This window comes from Oncorhynchus masou, chromosome 30 (genome assembly GCF_036934945.1).
Source record: "Oncorhynchus masou masou isolate Uvic2021 chromosome 30, UVic_Omas_1.1, whole genome shotgun sequence".
Lineage (NCBI taxonomy): Eukaryota > Metazoa > Chordata > Actinopteri > Salmoniformes > Salmonidae > Oncorhynchus > Oncorhynchus masou.
This window is the reverse complement of record NC_088241.1, coordinates 49,349,549-49,372,643: the sequence shown is the minus strand read 5'-3', so window position 1 is coordinate 49,372,643 and position 23,095 is coordinate 49,349,549. Positions and strand designations below refer to the sequence as shown.

The following is a 23,095-nucleotide window of genomic DNA, read 5'->3' as shown; positions in this document are numbered from 1 at the left end:
CCCTCTCCTCTCTGACCTTAATCACAGGCTGGTGGATTGCAACCAAAGAGAAAAGGCCTACTAGTGTACAATAGTGTTTACTTCAACCATGGGGTTTAATAGGCTCTGTCCCAAATGACGTTAACTACTTTTGTTCAGGGCCCATAGGGCTCTGGTCAAAAGTAGTGCACTCTATAGGGGGTAGGATACAATTTGGGAGGCAAACATTGTATTAGTGTAAGTAGGCCTTAAAGTTAAACAAATTAAATTAATCCTGACCTATTTTTAAAGTTCATAATCATGTGTCAAGGCCAAGCAGGATGAACCTTGACTATGTACCAGCCTTTATACAGTGCCTAACGATGCATATAATCTTAAATTCAGATACATTTCCCCATGGGGTTAGACATTTGGTTGCAGCTCTGTGCATACATAACACAATCGAAGATAGACTAAGGACATATACGGACAATACATAAAAAAACTTGCAATTCATGAGTGATCAATGTTTAATCTGTACACAACAAAACACTATATAAACTACAATGTCAGCCATAGTCCAAGCTGCTCTTCCCACCAGTAGATGTAAACATTCAGAAGCCTTTCTGCCACTGGGACAGAGGATCATTTGTCCCTATTTATTTTGTGTCCAGTTGGATGCTTTGTAATAAGTCGTGCAGAATGCTAATGAATATCCATGGAGAACAAGTTCTTGACAGTTTTGTTATCTCATTTGAATTTCCTTGACTCCGTGTCCCATCTCCTCGCTTCCTTCTCCAAGAGCATCGGAGAAGGCCTGAGGGGAGGAACCTCTAACCTTCTCCTCCAGTGCGTTTTGAAGAGGCAAGGAGAGGACATGAGGATCACAATTGGGATGACTCTTGGTCCTCACAGAACAGTCACAAGCCTGTCCTCTAGTGGTTCCAAAAAGGAATAAATGACTGACATACTGCATGTTAATATGAAGAAAAACAAGAGACGGTCAAGCAACACATTGTTACTTTAATACCAAACTGCATATATTCTTTACAATTCTATGATTACATTTTTTTTTTAAAGAGCAGCAATAAGCCATTATATAATTTAACCCCCCCAATGAACTAGTGTGTTTGGGGTTGGTGGCACCTTAATTGGGGAGGACGGGTTTGTGGTAATAGCTGGAGGGGAATCGTATCAAACACATGGTTTGTGTGTGTTTGATGCCATTCCATTTGCTCCCTTCCAGCCATTATTAAGAGTCGTTCTCCCCTCAGCAGCCTCCATTGGTGTCTGTGCTCGCATGGGGAGGGGGGTCTGATTGGTTACACACTACATGTTAGTACTGAAAAAATGAAGACCACCTCTTGCTTTCCATTAAGGCACTGTTGCCCATCAAAGTAAACATAAAGCCGAGCCACACACCGCTGAGCAATGAGGACAGCCCATATTAAAACGGACTATTTAACCATATTGTATAATCAAATCAGAAGCAGTAAGAGAATACCTGAAGCTGCTTGAGAGTTGCTACTACTGAATGAATGAAATAAAAAGGCTTACCTAAAGTCAAAATATGCTTTCCTAAAATGACGTTGCCGACGGTGAAAAGGTTGGTCCCTAATTCTTAGACAATGTAAATAAAATACAGATTAGGAGTCAATATTAAGAAAGATTATTTGAAATGATTTCTTATTAACAAATACTTTACTGGGTAGCTACAGTTATGGCATTTATTTAATATATATATATATATATATATATATATATATAGATATATATATACAGGGTCTTAACAGGGTTAACTAATGTTTAACCCACCCTTACATCAGAGATACATCTCTCCAGACACCTCCGTCAGATTGAGAACGTAAATCAGAGGCACATGTCTCTCCGAGCCGTGCCAGACAATCCTTAATGTAACTTACAGTAAGACCTTACCCATTCTAACTGCATTCTAATCTAATGGAATTTTCCTGGACCGTTGTCATGGTTAAAGTTCCACAAAAGGCACTGTGCAATTGTCAAAAGGCAACCAGTAGCTAATATTTATTTAACCTTTATTTAACTAGGCAAGTCAGTTAAGAACAAATTCTTATTTACAATGACAGCCTAGGAACAGTGGGTTAACTGCCTTGTTCAGGGGCAGAACGACAGAATTTTACCTTGTCAGCTCGGGGATTCGAGCCCAACGTTCTAACCACTAGGCTACCTGCCGCCCCTGATTATGATCTACAAAATAATACTTAAAAGTTAAGATTGGTTTATTTTTAAGTCGTCCTATGCAAATTAAAGTGCTTTTTTGTCTCGTTGAAAATACAAAAAAAAGACATGCCTAGCATTTCAACCATATTACAAACTGGACTATAATTGGCAGTGAGTAGAAAAAGAAAAAAAATCACATCAAAAAGCACTTTAAGATCAACATCTGAATTGTACTTTAAACAAAAGGTTTGGTTGTACAAATGGAAGGTTGTGGAGAAAGTCTGGCACATATTGAATTAAGATTGCATTGAGCGAAAAACATTGAAGCGGCTTGTATAAACATAGTTGCATACATGGCACGGCAGGGATAGGGTCAGTTCCAATTCAATCCATCCAATTCCTTTGACGAATTTCAATTCACAATGTCATTGTCACTGTTTTCCATCGACTTACAATTCTCCTGATGAATTGACAGAATTAGCATGGAGCAGACCATATCCCGTGGTAGACAGTATAAATAGGGAAACCTTGCTCTACTACACTGGGCTTGCTTGTTGCTTTCCTCTGGATCCTGGTGCCTGTATCAACAAAGCGTCTCAGAGTATGACTGCTGAACTAGGATCAGGTAATCAGATCCCGCCTGTCCATATAGTTATAATCTAAACTGTAAATCTGATCCTAGGACCTACTCTGAGATGCATTATGAATACTGGCCCAGCCGTCTGGACTCTTGAGTCTCTCCACATACAGGCATCACTCCGCTCCGATCAGTTCAACAGCTCCAGATAGGTGATGGGCACTTTACCCTTCTGGGTACCCCGCTCACCCATCAGCCAATCAGAGTCCATGCCTGGGACACTGCTCACCATGATGACCTGGAAGTAAACAAGACATTACACACCCCTTCTCAGTCATGCAATAAACAAAATCTCATCAGCAAGAACCTCAGATGTTGCTGTCGGAACAAACAAGAGGGAAAGAGAAAGAAAAAGATGAAGAGATACGGTGGGAAGGAAAGATGGAGGAAGAGAATGCTAAAAGGCAAAGAGCGAGCAAGAAAAAACAGAGAGACGGAAGAGCATGCCCAAAACCAGAGCCCATTAAAGCTTTGAGAAGTGCTCAACCCCAGTCCCATGTTACCTCATCAGCGAGCAGGGAGAGTTCACTGCTGCCAGCAGCATCGTAGTCATAGAGAACGCGGGCTTTACGGCTGCCGCTGGAGTTCCGGAGCTCATGGAAGCCTGACAAACCCAGGCCGGGCGAGGGGCTGAGCATGGAGGCAGACAAGGGGATGGTGGGTACTGAGATACTGGCCCCACCGGAACTACTAGACGACTGGTTGTTGTTGGAGGAGAACGTAGACGGGAAGCTGGGGAGAGAAGACCACCACTGGTAAAAAAAAGGAAGGCTAACCACATTTAAGAGCAGATCCTCACACTTTACAAATAGATGTCATGCTGTGCCAACAAAACTGTAGTAGAATAAGCCTCACACGCTTAGACGGAGGTGAGTTGTCAGAGTAGGTAAACATACCTCCCCAGTTGCTTCTGGAGGTCAACCATGTACTGGTAAGACTGGGCATAGTATGTAGTCTGGGCCTCCACAAAGTCAGTCAGACAGCGGAGGTGGTGTGCCTATTGTAAAGATAGTACAGGGATTGGGGATAAGGGGAGAAAGAGAGGCATGTCTACTAACAGGAAAACTCCTCTACAAACAGGTATTTATGAATTAAACCAAAGATGCACGCTGGTACAGTAATAGACCCTTTGGGTTAGACAGAGTCTAGGTCATGCTGGCGTCATGGAGGGTTGTGGTGGGTAGGGACAGGAAGGGCACCCTATTCCACTAGGATCTGATCAAAAGTAGTGCACTATAAAAAAAGGCAATAGGGGACCATTTCAGACAAACGCTGATCGAGGTCATGCGAGTCGTGGGGTCAGAGGTTAGGGTACGTACATGGGTGCTGCTGACCCCCTCCAGGAGCAGCCTGGTGATCTCAGCCTGTCGATCAAACTCACTCTGGGTCATCCTTAGGTCCTGCTCTGCCTGGTGGGGAGGGGGGAACACAACATACAGTCAATCACAGACGCACAGAAACAACACTTTTCAGGGATGAAAATATGGTAAATCAGCTTAATATACAGTTGAAGTCAGAAGTTAACATACACCTTAGCCAAATACATTTAAACTCAGTTTCACCCATATTGAATCCAAGTAAAAATTCCCTGTCTTAGGTCAGTTAGGATCACCACTTTATTTTAAGAATGTGAAATGTCAAAAATAGTAGAGAGAATGATTTATTTCAGCTTTTATTTATTTCATCACATTCCTAGTGGGTCAGAAGTTTACATACAGTCGTGGCCAAAAGTTTTGAGAATGACAAATATTAATATTCACAAAGTCTGCTGCCTCAGTTTGTATGATGGCAATTTGTATATACTCCAGAATGTTATGAAGAGTGATCAGATTAATTGCAAAGTCTCTTCGCCATGCAAACGAACTGAACCCCCCCCCCCCCAAAAAAAAAATCCACCTAATTTCAGCCCTGCCACAAGTGGACCAACTGACATCATGTCAGTGAAGCTTCAAAAGGAGGGTGGTGCTTGGAATCATTGTTCTTCCTCTGTCAGCCATGGTTACCTGCAAGGAAACACGTGCCGTCATCATTGCTTTGCACAAAAAGGGCTTCACAGGCAAGGATAATGCTGCCAGTAAGATTGCACCTAAATCAACCATTTATCGGATCATCAAGTACTTCAAGGAGAGCGGTTCAATTGTTGTGAAGAAGACTTCAGCGTGCCCAAGAAAGTCCAGCAAGCGCCAGGACCGTCTCCTAAAGTTGATTCAGCTGCGGGATCGGGGCACCACCAGTACAGAGCTTGCTCAGGAATGGCAGAAGGCATATGCACGTACATTGAGGCAAAGACTTTTGGATGATGGCCTGGTGTCAAGAAGGGCAGCAAAGAAGCCACTTCTCTCCAGGAAAAACATTAGGGACAGACTGATATTCTGCAAAAAGTACAGGGATTGGACTGCTGAGGACTGGGGTAAAGTCATTCTCTGATGAATCCCCTTTCCGATTGTTTGGGGCATCTGAAAAAAAGCTTGTCCGGAGAAGACAAGGTGAGCGCTACCATCAGTCCTGTGTCATGCCAACAGTAAAGCATCCTGAGACCATTCATGTGTGGGGTTGCTTCTCAGCCAAGGGAGTGGGCTCACTCACAATTTTGCCTAAGAACACAGCCATGAATAAGGAATGGTACCAACACATCCCCCAAAAGCAACTTCTTCCAAACATCCAGGAACAGTTTGGTGACGAACAATGCCTTTTTCAGCATGATGGAGCACCTTGCCATAAGGCAAAAGTGATAAAGTGGCTCGGGGAACAAAACATTGATACTTTGGGTCCACGGCCAGGAAACTCCCCAGACCTTAATCCCATTGAACTTGTGGTCAATACTCAAGAAGCAGGTAGACAAACAAAACCCCACAAATTCTGACAAACTCCAACCATTGATGATGTAAGAATGGTCGGGATGTGGCCCAGAAGTTAATTGACAGCATGCCAGGTCGGATTGCAGAGGTCTTGAAAAAGAAGGGTCAACACTGCAAATATTGAATCCTTGCATCAACTTCATGTAATTGTCAATAAAAGCCTTTGACACTTGTGAAATGCTTGTAATTATACTTCAGTATTCCATAGTAACATCTGACGAAAATATCTAAAGACACTGAAGCAGTAAACTTCGTGAAAATTAATATTTGTGTCATTCAAAACTTTTGGCCACGACTGTACACTCAATTAGTATTTGGTAGCATTGCCTTTAAATTGTTTAAACTTGGGTCAAACGTTTCGGGTAGCCTTCCACAAGCTTCCCACAATATATTGGGTGAATTTTGGCCCATTCCTCCTGACAGAGCTGGTGTAACAGAGTCAGGTTTGTAGGCCTCCTTGCTCACACACGCTTTTTCATATCTGCCCACAAATTTTCTGTAGAATTGAGGTCAGGGCTTTGTGATTGCCACTCCAATACCTTGACTTTGTTGTCCTTGAAAACCTCTTTGGGCTGAGATCGATATGACAACAGCCAGTGAAAGTGCAGGGTGCCAAACTCATAACAACAGAAATACCATAATTAACATCCCTCAAACATACAAGAATTTTACACCATTGTAAAGATACACTTCTTGTTAATCCCACCACAGTGTCCGATTTCAAAAAGGCTTTACAGCGAAAGCAAACCAAACGATTATGTTAGGTCAGAGCCAAGTTACAGAAAAACAGCCATTTTTCCAGTCAGAGAGGAGTCACAAAAAGCAGAAATATAGATCAAATTAATCATTAACCTTTGATGATCTTCATATTTATATGTAAAAAATCTCAGTTTACATTGGCGCGTTACTTTCAGTAGTTCCAAAACATCCAGTGATTTTGCAGAGAGCCACATCAATTTACAGAAACTCATAATAAACATTGATAAAAGATACAACTATTATGCACAGAATTATAAGATACACTTCTCCTTAATGCAACCGCTGTGTCAGATTTAAAAAAAAACTTTACGGAAAAAGCACACCATGCTATAATCTGAGCACGGCTCTCAGAGACCAAAACAACACCAACAGATATCCGCCACTACCAGGAATTCCAGTTCCACAATAAATGTTTGTTTTGTTCAATAATGTCCATCATTTGTCCAAATACTTCCCTTTGTTAGCGCGCTCAGTTCACAAATCCAAATTCATGACGCGCGATCACTAGGAGCAGACAAAGTCAGAGTTGTATAGAATGTATCTTTAGGATGTTAACATAAGTCTTCAATAATGTTCCAACCGGAGAATTCCTTTGTCTGTAGAAATGCAATGGAACAAGAGCTCGCTCTCACGTGAACGAGCATGGCCAGCTCGTGGCTCTCTGGCAGACCTCTGACTCATTCACCTCTCATTCGCCCCACTTCACAGTAGAAGCATCAAACAAGGTTCTAAAGACTGTTGACTTCTTGTGGAAGCCTAGATGGAAGCCAATATCCCACTATCTTTGATAGGCAATGAGTTGAAAACCTACAAACCTCAGATTTCCCACTTCCGGGTTGGATTTTTTCTCAGGGTTTTGTCTGCCATATGAGTTCTGTTATACTCACAGACATCAATCAAACAGTTTTAGAAACGTCAGTGTTTTCTATCCAAATATACGAATACTATGCATATCTTAGCTTCTGGGACTGAGTAGCAGGTAGTTTACTCTGGGCACCCTATTCATCCAAGCTACTCAATAATGCCCCAAGCAATAAGAAGTTAAGCCATTTTGCCAAAACTTTGGAAGTATGCTTGGGGCCAATGTCCATTTAAGCTTCCTGACTGATGTCTTTAGATGTTGCTTCAATATATCCACATAATTCTCCTCCTCATGATGCCATCTATTTTGTGAAGAGCATCAGTCCCTCCTGCAACAAAGCACCCACACAACATGATGCTGCCATCACCGTGCTTCACGGTTGGGATGGTGTTCTTCGGCTTGCAAGCCTACCTTTTTCCTCCAAGCATAGACATGGTCATTATGGCCAAACAGTTCTAATTTTGTTTCATCATACCAGAGGACAATTTCTCCAGAATGTACAGTATTTGTCCCCATGTACAGTTGCAAACCGTAGTCTGGCTTTTTTATGGCGGTTTTGGAGCGGTGGCTTCTTCCTTGCTGAGTGGCCTTTCAGGTTATGTCCATATAGGACTCGTTTTACTGTGGATATAGATACTTTTGTACCCGTTTCCTCCAGCATCTTCACAAGGTCCTTTGCTGTTGTTCTGGGATTGATTTGCACTTTTCGCACCAAAATACATTCATCTCTAGGAGACACAACGAGTCTCCTTCCTGAGCGGTATGACGACTGCGTGATCCCATGGTGTGTATACTTGCGTACATTTGTTTTTGCAGATGAACGTGGTACTGTCAGTCGTTTGGAAATTGCTCCCAAGGATGAACCAGACTTGTGGAGGTCTACAATGTTTTTTCTGAGGTCTTGGCTGATTTGTTTTGATTTTCCCATAATGTCAAGCAGAGGCACTGAGTTTGAAGGTAGGCCTTGAAATACATCCACAGGTACACTTCCAATTGACTCAAATGATGTCAATTATCAGAAGCTTCTAAAGCCATGACATCATTATCGGTCTTTTTCCAAGCTGTTTAAAGGCACAGTCAACTTAGTGTATGTAAACTTCTGACCCACTGGAATTGTGAAACAGTGAAATAATCTGTCTGTAAACAATTGTTGCAAAAATTTGTCATGCACAAAGTAGATGGCTGCAAACGTTCTACTTTTAAATTCGGACAAAACAGAGATGCTTGTTCTAGGTCCCAAGAAACAAAGAGATCTTCTGTTGAATCTGACAATTAATCTTAATGGTTGTACAGTCGTCTCAAATAAAACTGAACGACCACGGCGTTACTCTGGACCCAGATCTCTCTTTTGAAGAACATATCAAGACCATTTCAAGACCATTTCAAGGACAGCTTTTTTCCATCTACGTAACATTGCAAAAATCAGAAACTTTCTGTCCAAAAATGATGCAGAAAAATTAATCCATGCTTTTGTCACTTCTAGGTTAGACTACTGCAATGCTCTACTTTCCGGTACCCGGATAAAGCACTAAATAAACTTCAGTTAGTGCTAAATACGGCTGCTAGAATCCTGACTAGAACCAAAAAATGGTATAATATTACTCCAGTGCTAGCCTCCCTACACTGGCTTCCTGTCAAAGCAAGGGCTGATTTCAAGGTGTTACTGCTAACCTACAAAGCTTTACATGGGCTTGCTCCTACCTATCTCTCTGATTTGGTCCTGCCGTACATACCTACACGTACGCTACGGTCACAAGACGCAGGCCTCCTAATTGTCCATAGAATTTCTAAGCAAACAGCTGGAGGCAGGGCCTATTACAGGGGCTGAGTCACTGGCTTACTGGGGCTCTCTCATGCCATCCCTGGAGGGGGTGCATCACCTGAGTGGATTGATTCACTGATGTGGTCATCCTGTCTGGGTTGGCGCCCCCCCCCCTGGGTTGTGCCATGGCGGAGATCTTTGTGGGCTATACTCAGCCTTGTCTCAGGATGGTAAGTTGGTGGTTGAAGATATCCCTCAAGTGGTGTGGGGGCTGTGCTTTGGCAAAGTGGGTTGGGTTATATCCTTCCTGTTCGGCCCTGTCCGGGGGTGTCCTTGGATGGGTCCACAGTGTCTCCTGACCCCTCCTGTCTCAGCCTCCAGTATTTATGCTGCAGTAGTTTATGTGTCGGGGGGGCTAGGGTCAGTTTGTTATATCTGGAGTACTTCTCCTGTCCTATTCGGTGTTCTGTGTGAATCTAAGTGTGTGTTCTCTAATTCTCTCCTCTCTTTCTTTCTCTCTCTCGGAGGACCTGAGCCCTAGGACCATGCCCCAGGACTACCTGTCATGATGACTCCTTGCTGTCCCCAGTCCACCTGGCTGTGCTGCTGTTCCAGTTTCAACTGTTCTGCCTTATTATTATTATTCGACCATGCTGGTCATTTATGAACATTTGAACATCTTGGCCATGTTCTGTTATAATCTCCACCCGGCACAGCCAGAAGAGGACTGGCCACCCCACATAACCTGGTTCCTCTCTAGATTTCTTCCTAGGTTTTGGCCTTCCTAGGGAGTTTTTCCTAGCCACCGTGCTTCTACACTTACATTGCTTGCTGTTTGGCGTTTTAGGCTGGGTTTCTGTACAGCACTTTGAGATATCAGCTGATGTACGAAGGGCTATATAAATAGATTTGATTTAGATGTCCTAACCGACTTGCCCAAACTATAGTTTGTATCAAGACAATTGTGGAGTGGTTGAAAAACGAGTTTTAATGACTCCAACCTAAGTGTATGTAAACTTCCGACTTCAACTGTAGGTATGTTTTGGAGCAATTTATTGTGCATAATGAACCCGTTTGTGAACATTTCAGGGCAATTGTTTCAACCATAAGAGAAATCAGGACAACCTTTGTTTTTCATTAGGCTGTGTGCTCTGTGGTTCAGGAACAGGAGTTATCAGGCAGAGTGAGGACAATGGCATATTCTTCTGACTCATTTGAGTCTAGTAGTTGCATGCAGAAGAAAAAGACCCATAAACATTGACTGATGGCCACTGTGACATTGACAATGGTGTTGGACCCCTCTGTTCCTTCCAGCTTTAGACTATTATTCCAGATAGACCGCGCGAGATGGCAGAGAGAGAAGGAGACCGAGAGTAGAGATACAGAAAGAGAAGATGGGAGATAGAGAGACCGCGCGAGATGGCAGAGAGAGGAGACCGAGAGTAGAGATACGGAAAGAGAAGATGGGAGATAGAGAGACCGCGCGAGATGGCAGAGAGAGGAGGAGACCGAGAGTAGAGATACGGAAAGAGAAGATGGGAGATAGAGAGACAGAGTGAGAGAGACAGTGAGCGAGAGAAAGATCGAGAGAGATAGGGAAAGAGCAAAAGGGAGATAAGAGACAGACAGAGACAGAGCACAAGAGACACACAAACAGCTGCTAACCATGACGCCAGCAGGAGGTGTTCCGGTCCTCAGTTCCAACATGGCTGCTGAACATTCTACTCACCTTGGTCACTTCCTATGGTCACATCTGTTTGTTAGCGCAGTGTGAAACCGTGACAGAGTCATTCTATTAGAGCTACAGCTGCTGCAACACCACAGCCAACACAGCCTACTATCCTGATACTGTGTGTGTGTGTGTTTACAGTACAACTACGCGATAGTGCATGTCAGTTTACTAGTATTCACAGATCCACAGACTGATACACAAGCTGCACTACAACCACATGACAGTTTCTCAACAAACGCCAAGCGGCCTACGCTTGCTGTTGTCAACATCCTTCAGGGAAACAGCAGACGGCTGTACCAACAAATTGTACTGTACTGTAGGAGGCCCCAGTCAAAGATACACAGCTAAGCTAAATGTAACTAGTTTAGCTGGTTCCTTTAAGGGGCAATCTGGGATTCGTACAGCATTGGTTACATTTCTCCAGTCCCATCCCTCATATTTTTACCAACACATTGGTGGGGTGACTGACCACTTTGCTGTTGTTTCAATCCCAGAACGAGGACATGCTTTTTAACCATCACTGCTATGTGTTTCACAACGTACCCCTTCATGGTTTGGTAATTTGCTGTGCCTGTTGTGATAGTCAACAGCTCAATCCTCTGAAGGACATGGTCAGTCAGTCAGTCATGATGATACATCCGATCATATCAGTCAGACTGGTAACAACATGCCTTGCAGGGGAACCCAGGCCACAGCTAAGGTCTAGTGCTAGCTAGATAATGAAGGGTGGGACCACAAGAGATGGCCAACCTACACAGTCCCCGTCTGATGAGGGAACACCACTTTACATCGGCCTTTGACCTTAGATACCATAGTGGAATACGCCTGTTTCAGCCGGTTATGTAGTACAGTATGTGACATCCAGTTCTCTTGTATAATAGGTTAAGTGCTGTAAGTAAATTATTAGAGCAGGATTCCAAAATATTCCCACGCATAATGGAGATATGTGATCATATAGAAAATGTAAGGTCAGTTCGAAATTATTATGTTTCAGTCGAATATATTTGTTCGGGCTTCACGCGGTTAATTTGCAGTCTACAAATGATTTGCAATTATGTTCTGGCCCCCTGACCATCCGCTCAAGAAAATAAATGGGGCCGCGGCTGAATCTAGTTGATCATCTCTGAATTAGCGTGTGTATGTACCTGGCCGGGGAGAGGCTAGTTAGCATAGAAACTAGCCTAGAAACTATTCCACTATAGCTTCAATGACACAGGCCATGCATTCACATGAATGAAAAGGCAACCAACCTTCAGCCACCCATGTGACGTGCAGGAGACTGAACATGTAGCTAGAAAGAGCAGACGTACACAGAGGAAAGGACGGAGTAGAATGGGAGTTCGGAGGAGGAGTGCTACAGGAAAATAGGATGGTGGAAGAGCTCCAGAGAGGAGCTCCAGAGAAATTGAAATGAGGAACTGGCCCTTCTCATAACGAGCCATGTGTGTTGGTCAGGAAGGGGGAACGATTCAGCCAATGTTGTGTAACCAAGGCCACAGCGTTGTAGGTCAGTCTAGTGACTTGTGTCTGGAGACTTAACAGACTACGCCCAGATAACTTTCACCCGTCTGACAATGTCTCCCTCTACAAGGTTTTTTGTTGTTGTTCTTAGTAATTTAGTTATCTACAAATGAACACTGTCCTATATTACCACCCACTTCAGACGCGTGTGTTTGCGCGCACGCGCACGTTTTGAGACTAAAGGGACAGTAAACAGCCCACTCACCACTGCTCTAGCGTCAGGAACTCTGGCTTTCTTTAGCCTGGTTTTTGCCGCGTCCAGATCCAAACGCTTCACCTGCAAAAGCTTCCGTTCTTTCTGCACACAACATAACAAACAACGGCAGATTACTATCAAATCAGCTGCATTATCACATTTGGAATCAAAACGGTTGATGTTAATAGGACTGTCTGCGGCTCGTCATTACATAGAATAATGACTATGAAACTAGACTAGAGTGTATGAGGGCCTGCAGAGAAACGGCAACATAACATCATGCCACAAATATGACTGGACTGACTATTACATCTATTAGGCCAATTAGGTTTCACGTGGTGGGCACTGGCAGAGAAAAGGGACCTTGACTCTTAGTTTCAATCCAAAAGGTCATGACCCTCAGGGGAATGAATGGGGACTGGGCCAAAGTAGTTCTGTACTACATAAGGATTGGGGTGACATTTGGGACGCTGAACGGATCATCCTGTTGATACTCACCAGGATGGTTTTGAAATCTCCTTCTAGAAAGTTCCTGAATGGCGTGAGGAAGTTGATGGCTGAGCTCTGGATGAACTCTCTCTCCGCTCCTCCAATCTGCTTCTCCGTCTCGCCACATTTAATAAGTGCATTTCCTGTAGGGACAGGAAGTAGACAAGGTATAACCAGGAAGTAGAAATGAAAGGTTTAACTATAGAGACATCCAGGAGGACACAGACGCTGGATATTTCAGCTTTGCTTTTATTTAATGATAACACACAGGAATTCCTTGGCACCTGGCCAATGTGAATGTTGTGCTCAGCTGAACGAGACAACTCTATATGGATTTGAAATATGTCCAATAAAAACTGATTCAGTCACAGGCTACATTAACATCATAAACGCTCATTCCTAAAATAAAAAGAGCAACTGCATTGTTGATAAGGCATAGCCTATACAGGGTTCTACACCATTTCCCCCCAGTTGGTGGCACCAGTACATGATAAGGTCACACCAATGTTTTTTTAAATAAAATCATTTATAATGGCCTGGCCTGTGTCCAATAACGTTCCTGCATTCCATACAGAACCAGGCTAATAACGACTAGCCATCTTTTAAATTAGCATGCCCTTGTGTTTTTACATTGATTTGGATCGATTTACTGTAACAGAAAAGAGACTGTTAAAATGAATTGCAAAATGTTTGAAAAAAAGAAATGAAAAAAAAGAAAAAAAAAGAAAAGAAATGGGGAGGACTGATTTCCCCTGGTTTCATCAGGGTTTCACTCTCAAAACACTTAATAGAAAAACCCAATTCAGATGTTCCAAGTCTACAACAATGCTTAAACCACGTCAGGGGACCATTTGAGGTCTGGGAAAAAGCAGATCTTTTTTGTGTGTGTGCACCAGCCAGGTTGTGTTTGGCTAGTGGCGTTTCTGTAGAGCACCTGTAATGGAGTTTGCGCACTAAGCAAGTAGTCTATTAGGTTATATGTTTGCAGCGCACGTGTGACAAGTAATCCACATAACAGTCTGCATGTTCTTCAAAGAGGGCAACGGATGCTACTGAGCCAGATGTCTAGGAGTCAGGGGAGAAGCAGGTGGTATCTGATTTTAAGTACCTTGGCATCATACTTGATTCCAACCTCTCTTTTAAAAAGCAGGTGAAAAAGGTAACTCAAATTCAACCTAGCTCATTTCCGATTCTTACAAAATTGTTTGACTATAGAGGTAGCCAAACTGCACTTCAAATCTATGCTACTCCCCCATCTAACATACCAGTCTTCCTGGCGTCCGACACAAAACGAAAAAGACAGACAAAAATACTTTACAATTTACATACATCTAAAACATTATCATAGACAACACCAAAAGTGTGCAAAACTGTCATCAATGCAAAGGGTGGCTACTTTTTAGAATCTCAAATAAAATATTTTGATTTGTTTAACACTTTCTTGGTTACTACATGATTGCATGTGTTATTTCATAGTATTGATGTATTCACTATTATTCTACAATGTAGAATTTAAAAAAACCTTGAATGAGTCGGTGTCCAAACTCTTGACTGGAACTGTATATAAAAAAATAAAAAGACAAACAATTAAACGAAGGAATCAGTGTGTGTGTGTGTGTGTGTATATCTACCAGTTACTCATACATGTCAGTACATACACACAAGAATGAGCAGTTGTCAACAGTGCCATTTCTAAGAGATGACATTGAGTTAACTGGGGGAGGGGTTATGACAGTGTTCCCTCCTATCGGCCTTTGTTCACCCCCCTTGACAGATCTGACAGGGGAGGTGAACAGCTTTGTGGAATGAAACGCAGCCTAAAAAAAATAGACTACCAGCATATGTCAAATAAGAAATGCCTGTTTTGATTTTCAGTTGCACTTATTAATGCACCCCAGGTACAATTCACTCACCATAGGCCGTTCCAGGGCCAAACTCACTCCCCGACTCGATCATGGACTGGCCAAGCACCTCGTGGTTGTTCATCCGCGTGGGGACTTTCTTCTCCAGTTTCTCATACAGAAATTCCTCTATTCTGACATCTGAAAATTGTACGATAAACTCAATTAGAGAGAAAGGAGAGTCACGAGGAAACAAGACTAAGGAGCAACCTTGTGCTGCATGACCCGAGCCAGTTAACAGGGATATCACACAGGCTATCCAGGAAAATCCAGTCTGCGATCTAGTCTAGTAAATCTTCAACAACATTACTGGGGTTCAAAGAGCCTTATAGTAGGCTAATTGAGCTAGCACAGACCTACATAAGACCGTACACTGACTACACAAGTCAATTCTGGCACTAGGCTAACTAACCACCTTTGATGGAGCCACCTGCTTTATCTACTAAACCAGAAACTATAGGACTAGCTGCTGAGTACAATCATAACTATGCCTAACAGCAAGCAGAAGTAGGTGTGCTTTGGTTGTGAGTGTGCCTGGAGATAAGATGTGTGTGTGTGTGTGTGGCCCTAGCAGCAGACTGAGCTATGCAGCACCATGGTGTAAACTCGGAGGGTCGACAGCTGAGCTTGCAGTCGCATAGACACCTAACAGTGGTTTAACAGTCAATACTCATAAGTACACATGGTGTGGTTTGTTGAAGAATTGGCAATATGACTGCATTTACACAGGCAGCCCATTCAGATCTTTTTGACCAATCACATCAGATATTTTTCAGATGTGATTGATTAAAATACCAATTTGTAATTTTTTTAAATCAGAATTGGGCTGCCTGTGTAAACGCTGCCTATGTAGCCTAGGCTTAGAAGGTAAAGGATTATGATCGTCCAATTGTGGCACAAAAGCTGGATAAAATGTAGCCTATTGGCTATGAAGGGAAAGTGGCTAACCAGTTACTGCATCTTTACCGAGGGGGAACTAGGCCCAAAAACCAAACGTTATTCTTACAAACTGTTTCAAGGGAATCTGTCAAAGGCTACACTAGCCTAGATTTGTACTTCCATGTAGGTAAAAAGTAGCCTTTGTCTTAGTATTCAAAGACAAATGATAATGTTAAAGTAAAACAGCAGCACCGTCTAATCTCTTCTGCTTTGTTAACATCCAGAGTAGGCTAACTGTGCATCAGTTGAATCCCTCAAGAGGTGAATTTTACTGCAGCAGCAGGTGCATGAATACATTGGCTCTCACTGTGTCTATAGCACAGTCATACCTAATAGACTTGTGGAACATCTAGGCCTGTTTCTCAGTCCTAATCTACAGCTGACTGAAGCCAAGACAACACACAGCCATAGAACCTACAGTATTAGACACCATGCCATCCTCCTGGATCATGACAACGTCCACATGTAATGCTTCAGAACTTTTTAATGCCATTTCTGGACATGTAGATAGTCCGGATGGCCATTTGATTAATTGTTCAGCAGTCTTATGGCTTGGGGTTAGAAGCTGTTAAGGAGCCTTTTGGTCAGAACAGTCTATGACTTGGGTGACTTGAGGCTTTGCAATTTGTTTGTTATCCTTCCTCTTACACCTCCTAGTATATAGGCCCTGGATGGCAGGAAGCTTGGTCCCAGTGATGTACTGGGCCATACGCACTACCCTCTGTAGTGCCTTAATGTCAGTTGCCGAGCAGTTGCCATACCAGGTGGTGATACAACCGGTCAGGATGCTCTCGAAGGTGCCGCTGTAGAACTTTGAGGATCTGGGGACCCATGCCAAATCTTTTCAGTCTCCTGAGGGGGAAAAGGTATTGCCGTGCCCTCTTCACGACTGTCTTGGTGGGTTTGGACAGTTTGTTGATGTGAGCCATGACCAGCCTTTCAAAAGCACTTCACGGCTACTGACGTGAGTGCTACGGGGTCATTTAGACAATATACCCTGACTGGTGTCTAAGTACTAACTTGGGGACATTCAATTCCGGTTGGTTCATATGTGAAAAATCCTAACATTGGATACTGATGTTACAGTTTGCCAACAACACAATGGTGGTAGGCTTGTTCACCAATGACAATGAGACAGTCTACATGGAGGAGATCAGAGACCTGGCAGTGTGGTGCCAGGGCAACAACCTCTCCCCGCAAGGTAAGCAAGACAAAGGAGCTGATGGTGGATGACAGGAAACGGAAGGCTGAGCACGCCCCATTCACATCGACACGGCTGTAGTGGAGCGGGTCGAAAGCTTCAAGTTCCTCTGTGTCCACATCACTAAGGACCAATCATGGCCCAAACACATCAACACAGTCATGAAGAGGGCGCGACAATGCCTCTTCCTCTTCATGAGTCTGAGATTTGGCATGGGCCCTCAGATCAAAAGCTCTACAGCTGCACCACTGAAAGCATCCTGACTGGCTGCATCCCCGCTTGGTATGGCAACTGATTGGCATCCAACCGCAAGGCGCTACAGAGGGTAGTGTGTACGGCCCAGTACATTACTGGGGCTGCCATTCAGGACATCTATACCAGGCGATGTCAGAAGGAGGCCCTAAACATTTTCAAAGACTCCAGGCACCCAAGTCAGACTGTTCTCTTTGCTACCGCATGGCAAGCGCCATGTCTGGGACCAAAAGGCTCCTGAACCGCACAGCAACCATATGACTGCTGAAGTTAATCAAATGGCTACCTGGACTATTTTCATATCCGCCTCCCCCTTTTTTTTGTTAATTTTGCACTGACATTCTTGGACTTGCTCTATACACACTCACACTCTTATCCTGATTGCCTAGTCACTGTCACCCCTACCCGCATGTACATATTACCTCCATTTTTAAAAAACATTTTAATCTTTATTTATCTAGACAACTCAGTTAAGAACAAATTCTTATTTACAATGACAGCCTACCAGGGAACAGTGTGTTAACTGCCTTGTTCAGACGCAGAATGCCATATTTGTACTTTGTCAGCTCTGGATTCGATCCAGCAACCTTTCGGTTACAGGCCAAACGCTCTAACCACTAGGCTACCTGCCACATTACCTCGTAACCCTGCACATTGACTCGGTACCGGTACTCCTTGTATATAGCCTCGTTATTGTCATTTTATTGTGTTAATATCTTTTCTTTCTTACTTTTAACTTAGCATTGTTGGGAAAGGGTTCTTAAGTAAGCATTTCACGGCAAGTCTGCATTTATTGTACTCGACGCATGTGACAAATATAATTTGATTTGACATCAGTGAGTGCAGTCTTACTTGGGTTTGGTTGTAGTAGAACCTCTGTCTGCTTCATGATTCTTTCCGTGTTTTGCTTGGTGCATTCTGCTCTGCACAGAAGGTTCTCCAGGTGAGCATCCAACTCAGTCTTCTCAGCTTGCCCAAGTTTTTCCTCTGTAAACTGTAGATGAAATGAAAGGGTGAGTCTCTAGTGGCTACAAACTGACAAAGGTCATGGTTGTCAAACTAGGCTACCTATAGCTCAATGAAAGTGAGGCTTTTATTTGACCTAAGTACTTGGCACTGTCTATTTACCTCTTCCAAGTTGGCTTAGATTGCTTGACTAGCTAACCCAATCACAGCTCTGATCCAGGACGCTGAAGCCTTCTTGCGGTACTGATGAACCAAGTCTGGAACCAACAGGACCCTTAACAGCTTCTACCCCCAAGCCATAAGACTGCTAAATAGTTAAACAGTTACCCAAATAGCTACCCAGACTATCTGGATTGACCCTTTGCATGTTGACAGGCCATGTCAGAGCAAAAAACAAATCATGAGGTTGAAGGAATTGGCCGACACAGGATTGTGTCAAGGTACAGATCTGGGGAAGGGTACCTTCTGCAGCATTGAAGGTCCCCAAGAACACAGTGTCCTCCATCATTCTTACATGGAAGAAGTTTGGAACCACCTACACTCATCCTAGAGCAATCTGAGCAATCGGGGGAGAAGGGCCTTAGTCAGGGAGGTGACCAATAACCCGATGGTCACTCTGACAGAGCTCCTCTGTGGAGATGGAATAACCATCTCTGCAGCACTCCACCAATCAGGCCTTTATGGTAGAGTGGCCAGACAGATGCTTGTCCTGAGTAAAAGGCACATGGCCGCTCGCTTGGAGTTTGCCAAAAGGCACCTAAAGGACTCTCAGACCACGAGAAACAAGATTCTCTGGTCTGATGAAACCAAGATTGAACTCTTTGGCCTGAATGCCAAGCGTCACGTCTGGAGGAAACCTGGCACCATCCCTACGGTGAAGCACGGTGGTGGCAGCAGAGCCCAGACTTGAACCAATCGAACAGGAGAGACCTGGAAATAGCTGCGTAGCAACGCTCCCCATCCAACCTGACAGAGCTTGAAAGAATCTGCAGAGAAGAATGGGAGAACCCCCAAATACAGGTGTGCCAAGCTTGAAGCGTCATACCAAAGAAGACTCAAGGCTGTAATCGCTGCCAAAGGTCAACAAAGTACTGAGTAAAGGGTCTGAATACTTATGTATATGTGATTTCATTTTGTTTTTCATGACTAAAAATCTGTTTTTGCTTTGACATTATGGGGTAGTGTGTGTAGATTGATGAGTGAAAAACAATTTAATAAATTCTAGAATAAGGCTGTAATGTAACAAAATGTGGAAAAGTGAAGGGGTGTGAATACTTTCCGAATGCCCTGTACGCTGCTGCTACTGTTTATCTGTCGGTTTATTCCTAGTTATAAACTGGGTGATTCGAGCTCTGAATGCTGATTGGCTGACAGCCGTGGTATACCACAGGTACGACAAAACATTTATTTTTAAATGCTCTACTTACGTTGGTAACCAGTTTATAATATCAATAAGGCACCTCTGGGGTTTGTGGTGTATTGGCCATATACCACTGGCCTTATTGCTTAATTATAAAACAACTTGTCCGAGTCAGATTTATATGGCTATCAAAATGCCATGCCCAGGGTAAGCCTACATGAAACACAGCGCTTATTTTATTTTAAGAACCCTTTTCTCCCCAATTTCGTGGTATCCAATTGTTTTTTTAGTAGCTACTATCTTGTCTCATATCTACAACTCCCGTACGGGCTCGGTAGAGACGAAGGTTGAAAGTCATGCGTCCTCCGATACACAACACAACCAAGCTGCACTGCTTCTTAACACAGGGCGCATCCAACCCAGAAGCCACCAATGTGTCGGAGGAAACACCGTGCACCTGGCAACCTTGGTTGGCACGCACTGCGCCCGGCCCGCCACAGGAGTCGCTGGTGCGAGATGAGACAAGGATATCCCTACCGGCCAAGCCCTCCCTAACCCAGACGACGCTAGGCCAATTGTGGTCGCCCCACCGACCTCCCGGACACAGCCCTTATTTTAATTGTTTCTAAAATTCCCTCAGGGAAAAATGTATGTAGAAAAAATGATTGGAAGCATTTCCCTGTTTGACCGCTAGGTTTTATGGGTATTATGACACCTCCACTGTGGGGCTCTATGAGAGATGAGATTATGACTTGAAATTCAAGTCATCAAATGTAATAGACAACTGAAATATTGTATTGAAGTTAATAAGTGATAAGCAGTAATGGGCAGTCACTGCCATCATGGGCATTTTATTAATTGTTTTATTCTATGTTGCTAAAGCAGTCGTCCCACATAATGCATAGTCCATTTAACGTTATTGTTGAAAAGATAATCGAAACCAACATCGAAAACCCCCAATTTTGTTTAGTGACTGGCTTCAATATACTTTTGTTAGTCACCAAAGTAAACATGTTGTTGGAGTTATAAGCTTCTCTCTTCGTGGAAACTGTCGTTTCTCAACAAACAAAAAATTATAAATATATACAGTATATATATATATATATATATACAGTATATACAGTATATACATATATATAAAAAGACTAACGCTTTCACTTTGTTTTCTGCCAGACTAGTATGCGCACGCGTCTGATCTATGCTCCGAGGCATGCACATGGAACAGAGTATGGGCAGCGCATTCAGAGAAAAATACGTCCACACTCTAGAAACACCTTTACTTTGCTCAGTGACTAAGTATACTTTATAAAACCAAAACACACCACATAGGGAGGGATAAACGGAAAGATGCAGGGCTCAAGCCGCACGTAACGCCCAGGACCAGAGATGACCCAATCACTGCCTAATTTACTCCCGCTAGAGCGGATGTGCTGAGTTTACTATTCTAAACTTTGTCAAACAAAACATGTATTTGTTAGTTGGCTGTTAAAGTGTATCAAATAAAGTCAGTCATGTAGAAGTAATGACATTATTACACACACACACATCTTTAGCCAAATATGACAAATTCCAAACTAGCTAGTTAACTAGCCTAGCAATAGCATATCGCCAGCAGTCGCAGGCCTGAAACAGCAGCGGAGTTTCCGAAGTTGATGCCTCGCTCTCAACATTGTTAGTTAGCTAGCGACATTGTGAAGACCGCAAAATATCTGAATTCAGAAAATAACAACAAATGTGTAAACTTACTTGAACCGCACGACTGAATAAAGTACCAGCGTCTGCTGCTAACCTTTTGACGTTGAAATCCATGTTTAGTTATAGATTACACTTTGTGCTCAAAAAGCTGGTAAATTACTTATCCATACAGAGGAATGGTAAACAAATTAATATTTTCTTTGCTAGCTACGTTTCCCGTGGTTAGATTTTGACAAGAAGCAGCCAAGTGTTGACTGTTTCGTTTTAGGGAGTTTTCCGACTGTCGATGTGTGGCATTCGTAGATAGAGTAGGCGGGGTTGGCAGTGGTCAGAGTTGATCCAAAACCTTTTGTCACCACTAGGGGTCAGATTTGTCTCAAATTTCAGCTGTTGCCTTCACTCTTCTGTGGGCCATATTAAACTTGAACCTAAAAAACATGCTTAATTGGAACATCTACATTGAAAGTGCTTTTTAGTCCAGGACTAGCCTTATTCTTCCTCTTGAAAACCAGCCCTATGTGTTCAGGGCTAAGCTTTTGCACTTGATGGTGTGGAGGCAATGTTCAATGCATGGGGTATACATGTACATTTTAGTCATTTAGAAGACGCTCTTATCCAGCATACATTTTCATACTTTTTCATATACAGTCAGTGACATGCATTAGCCATACTAATTTGAGCAGTTAGTATAATTAGTAGAATTTGAGCAGTCAGAGATTTGGTGCTGTCACGACTAGCACTTGAAGTGAAACGTAAAAGGTGCCAGTGGCTTGTTTACTAGTTCATATTTTACAGCTGCTGGATGGTAGGCTACTCCATTACTAAACACTTAGGGGGCCAGGCCGTTTGTTCGGCACCGGCTCACTACTTCATCCACATTGCCGTGGTCACTGTCATTCATAGTGTTCAAAATGACACTTACTGTAGGTAGGATATCAGTCTACAATTTGTATTTTTTATTTAACCTTTATTTAACTAGGCAAGTCAGTCCAGAACAAATTCTTATTTACAATGACGGCCTAACCCAGTCAAACCCTCCCCAGCCCAAACGATGCTGGGCCAATTGTGTGCCGCCCTATGGGATTCCCAATCACGACCGGTTGTGATAAAGCCTGGGATCGAACCAGGGTCTGTAGTGACATATCTAGCACTTAGATGCAGTGCCTTAGACCACTGTGCCACTCAGGAGCCCAAATCTCGTGCACTGTGAAGCAGAGAGTGAGCCAGATTTGTTTATCAGGGGAAAATGACACGTTGGCCATGCAATGCAGCGTGTGATCTGTTTCTCATTAGTGTGAGTCTGGTCTGATGGCTGTTTTGTTTCCCCTTTCATCTTTTACAGTGTTTGGTGGTGGAATCAGAAGCCTAGCACACACACACACACACACACACACACACACACACACACACACACACACACACACACACACACACACACACACACACACACACCCACACACACACACACACACACACACACACACACACACACACACACACACACACACACACACACACACACACACACACACACACACACACACACACACACACACACACACACCTCTGCTATATATGGGCGGGGTCTCCTCTCTCTGACAAGCTGGCTTAGCAGAGGCCTTCTGCCACACAGCTGATAAAGCCTGGAGACCATCACTACAGAATTTCCGTCGCCAGGGTGACAGGAAAGGGAAACTCCCCGTCAGATGTTACAACATGAGGTAAGGTGACTTTGTATGGAACTCAGAGCTTGAGATGTAATCTAAACACTTTGCGCTGACTGACTGAACACAATGCACCAGATAAAT

General features: G+C 43.3%; 1 protein-coding gene across 1 annotated transcript; it reads right to left on the bottom strand.

Annotated features, from left to right (window-relative positions):
• Window positions 1-960: 960 nt before the first annotated feature.
• sh3glb1a (SH3-domain GRB2-like endophilin B1a) lies at window positions 961-21,595 on the bottom strand. Its single transcript, XM_064949215.1, has 9 exons — window positions 21,339-21,595; window positions 18,119-18,260; window positions 14,887-15,015; window positions 12,983-13,116; window positions 12,494-12,586; window positions 4,114-4,203; window positions 3,691-3,791; window positions 3,298-3,526; window positions 961-3,032 (listed from the first exon to the last, which is right to left on the bottom strand). Exons 1-9 carry the CDS (start codon window positions 21,399-21,401, stop codon window positions 2,925-2,927), a joined length of 1,089 nt encoding a protein of 362 aa, XP_064805287.1. The 5' UTR covers window positions 21,402-21,595; the 3' UTR covers window positions 961-2,924.
• Between the last annotated feature and the right edge of the window lie 1,500 nt (window positions 21,596-23,095).

Excerpts from the sequence above, each read along its gene's own strand:
- sh3glb1a (XM_064949215.1), bottom strand. The coding sequence starts at position 21,401 with ATGGATTTCAACGTCAAAAGGTTAGCAGCAGACGCTGGTACTTTATTC. Across the intron at positions 4,204-12,493 it reads TTCCTGACGCTAGAGCAGTG|GCAGAGCAGGACCTAAGGAT; the intron begins GTGAGTGGGCTG and ends CCTCCCCACCAG. Across the intron at positions 3,792-4,113 it reads AGGGGGTCAGCAGCACCCAT|GCACACCACCTCCGCTGTCT; the intron begins GTACGTACCCTA and ends TCTTTACAATAG.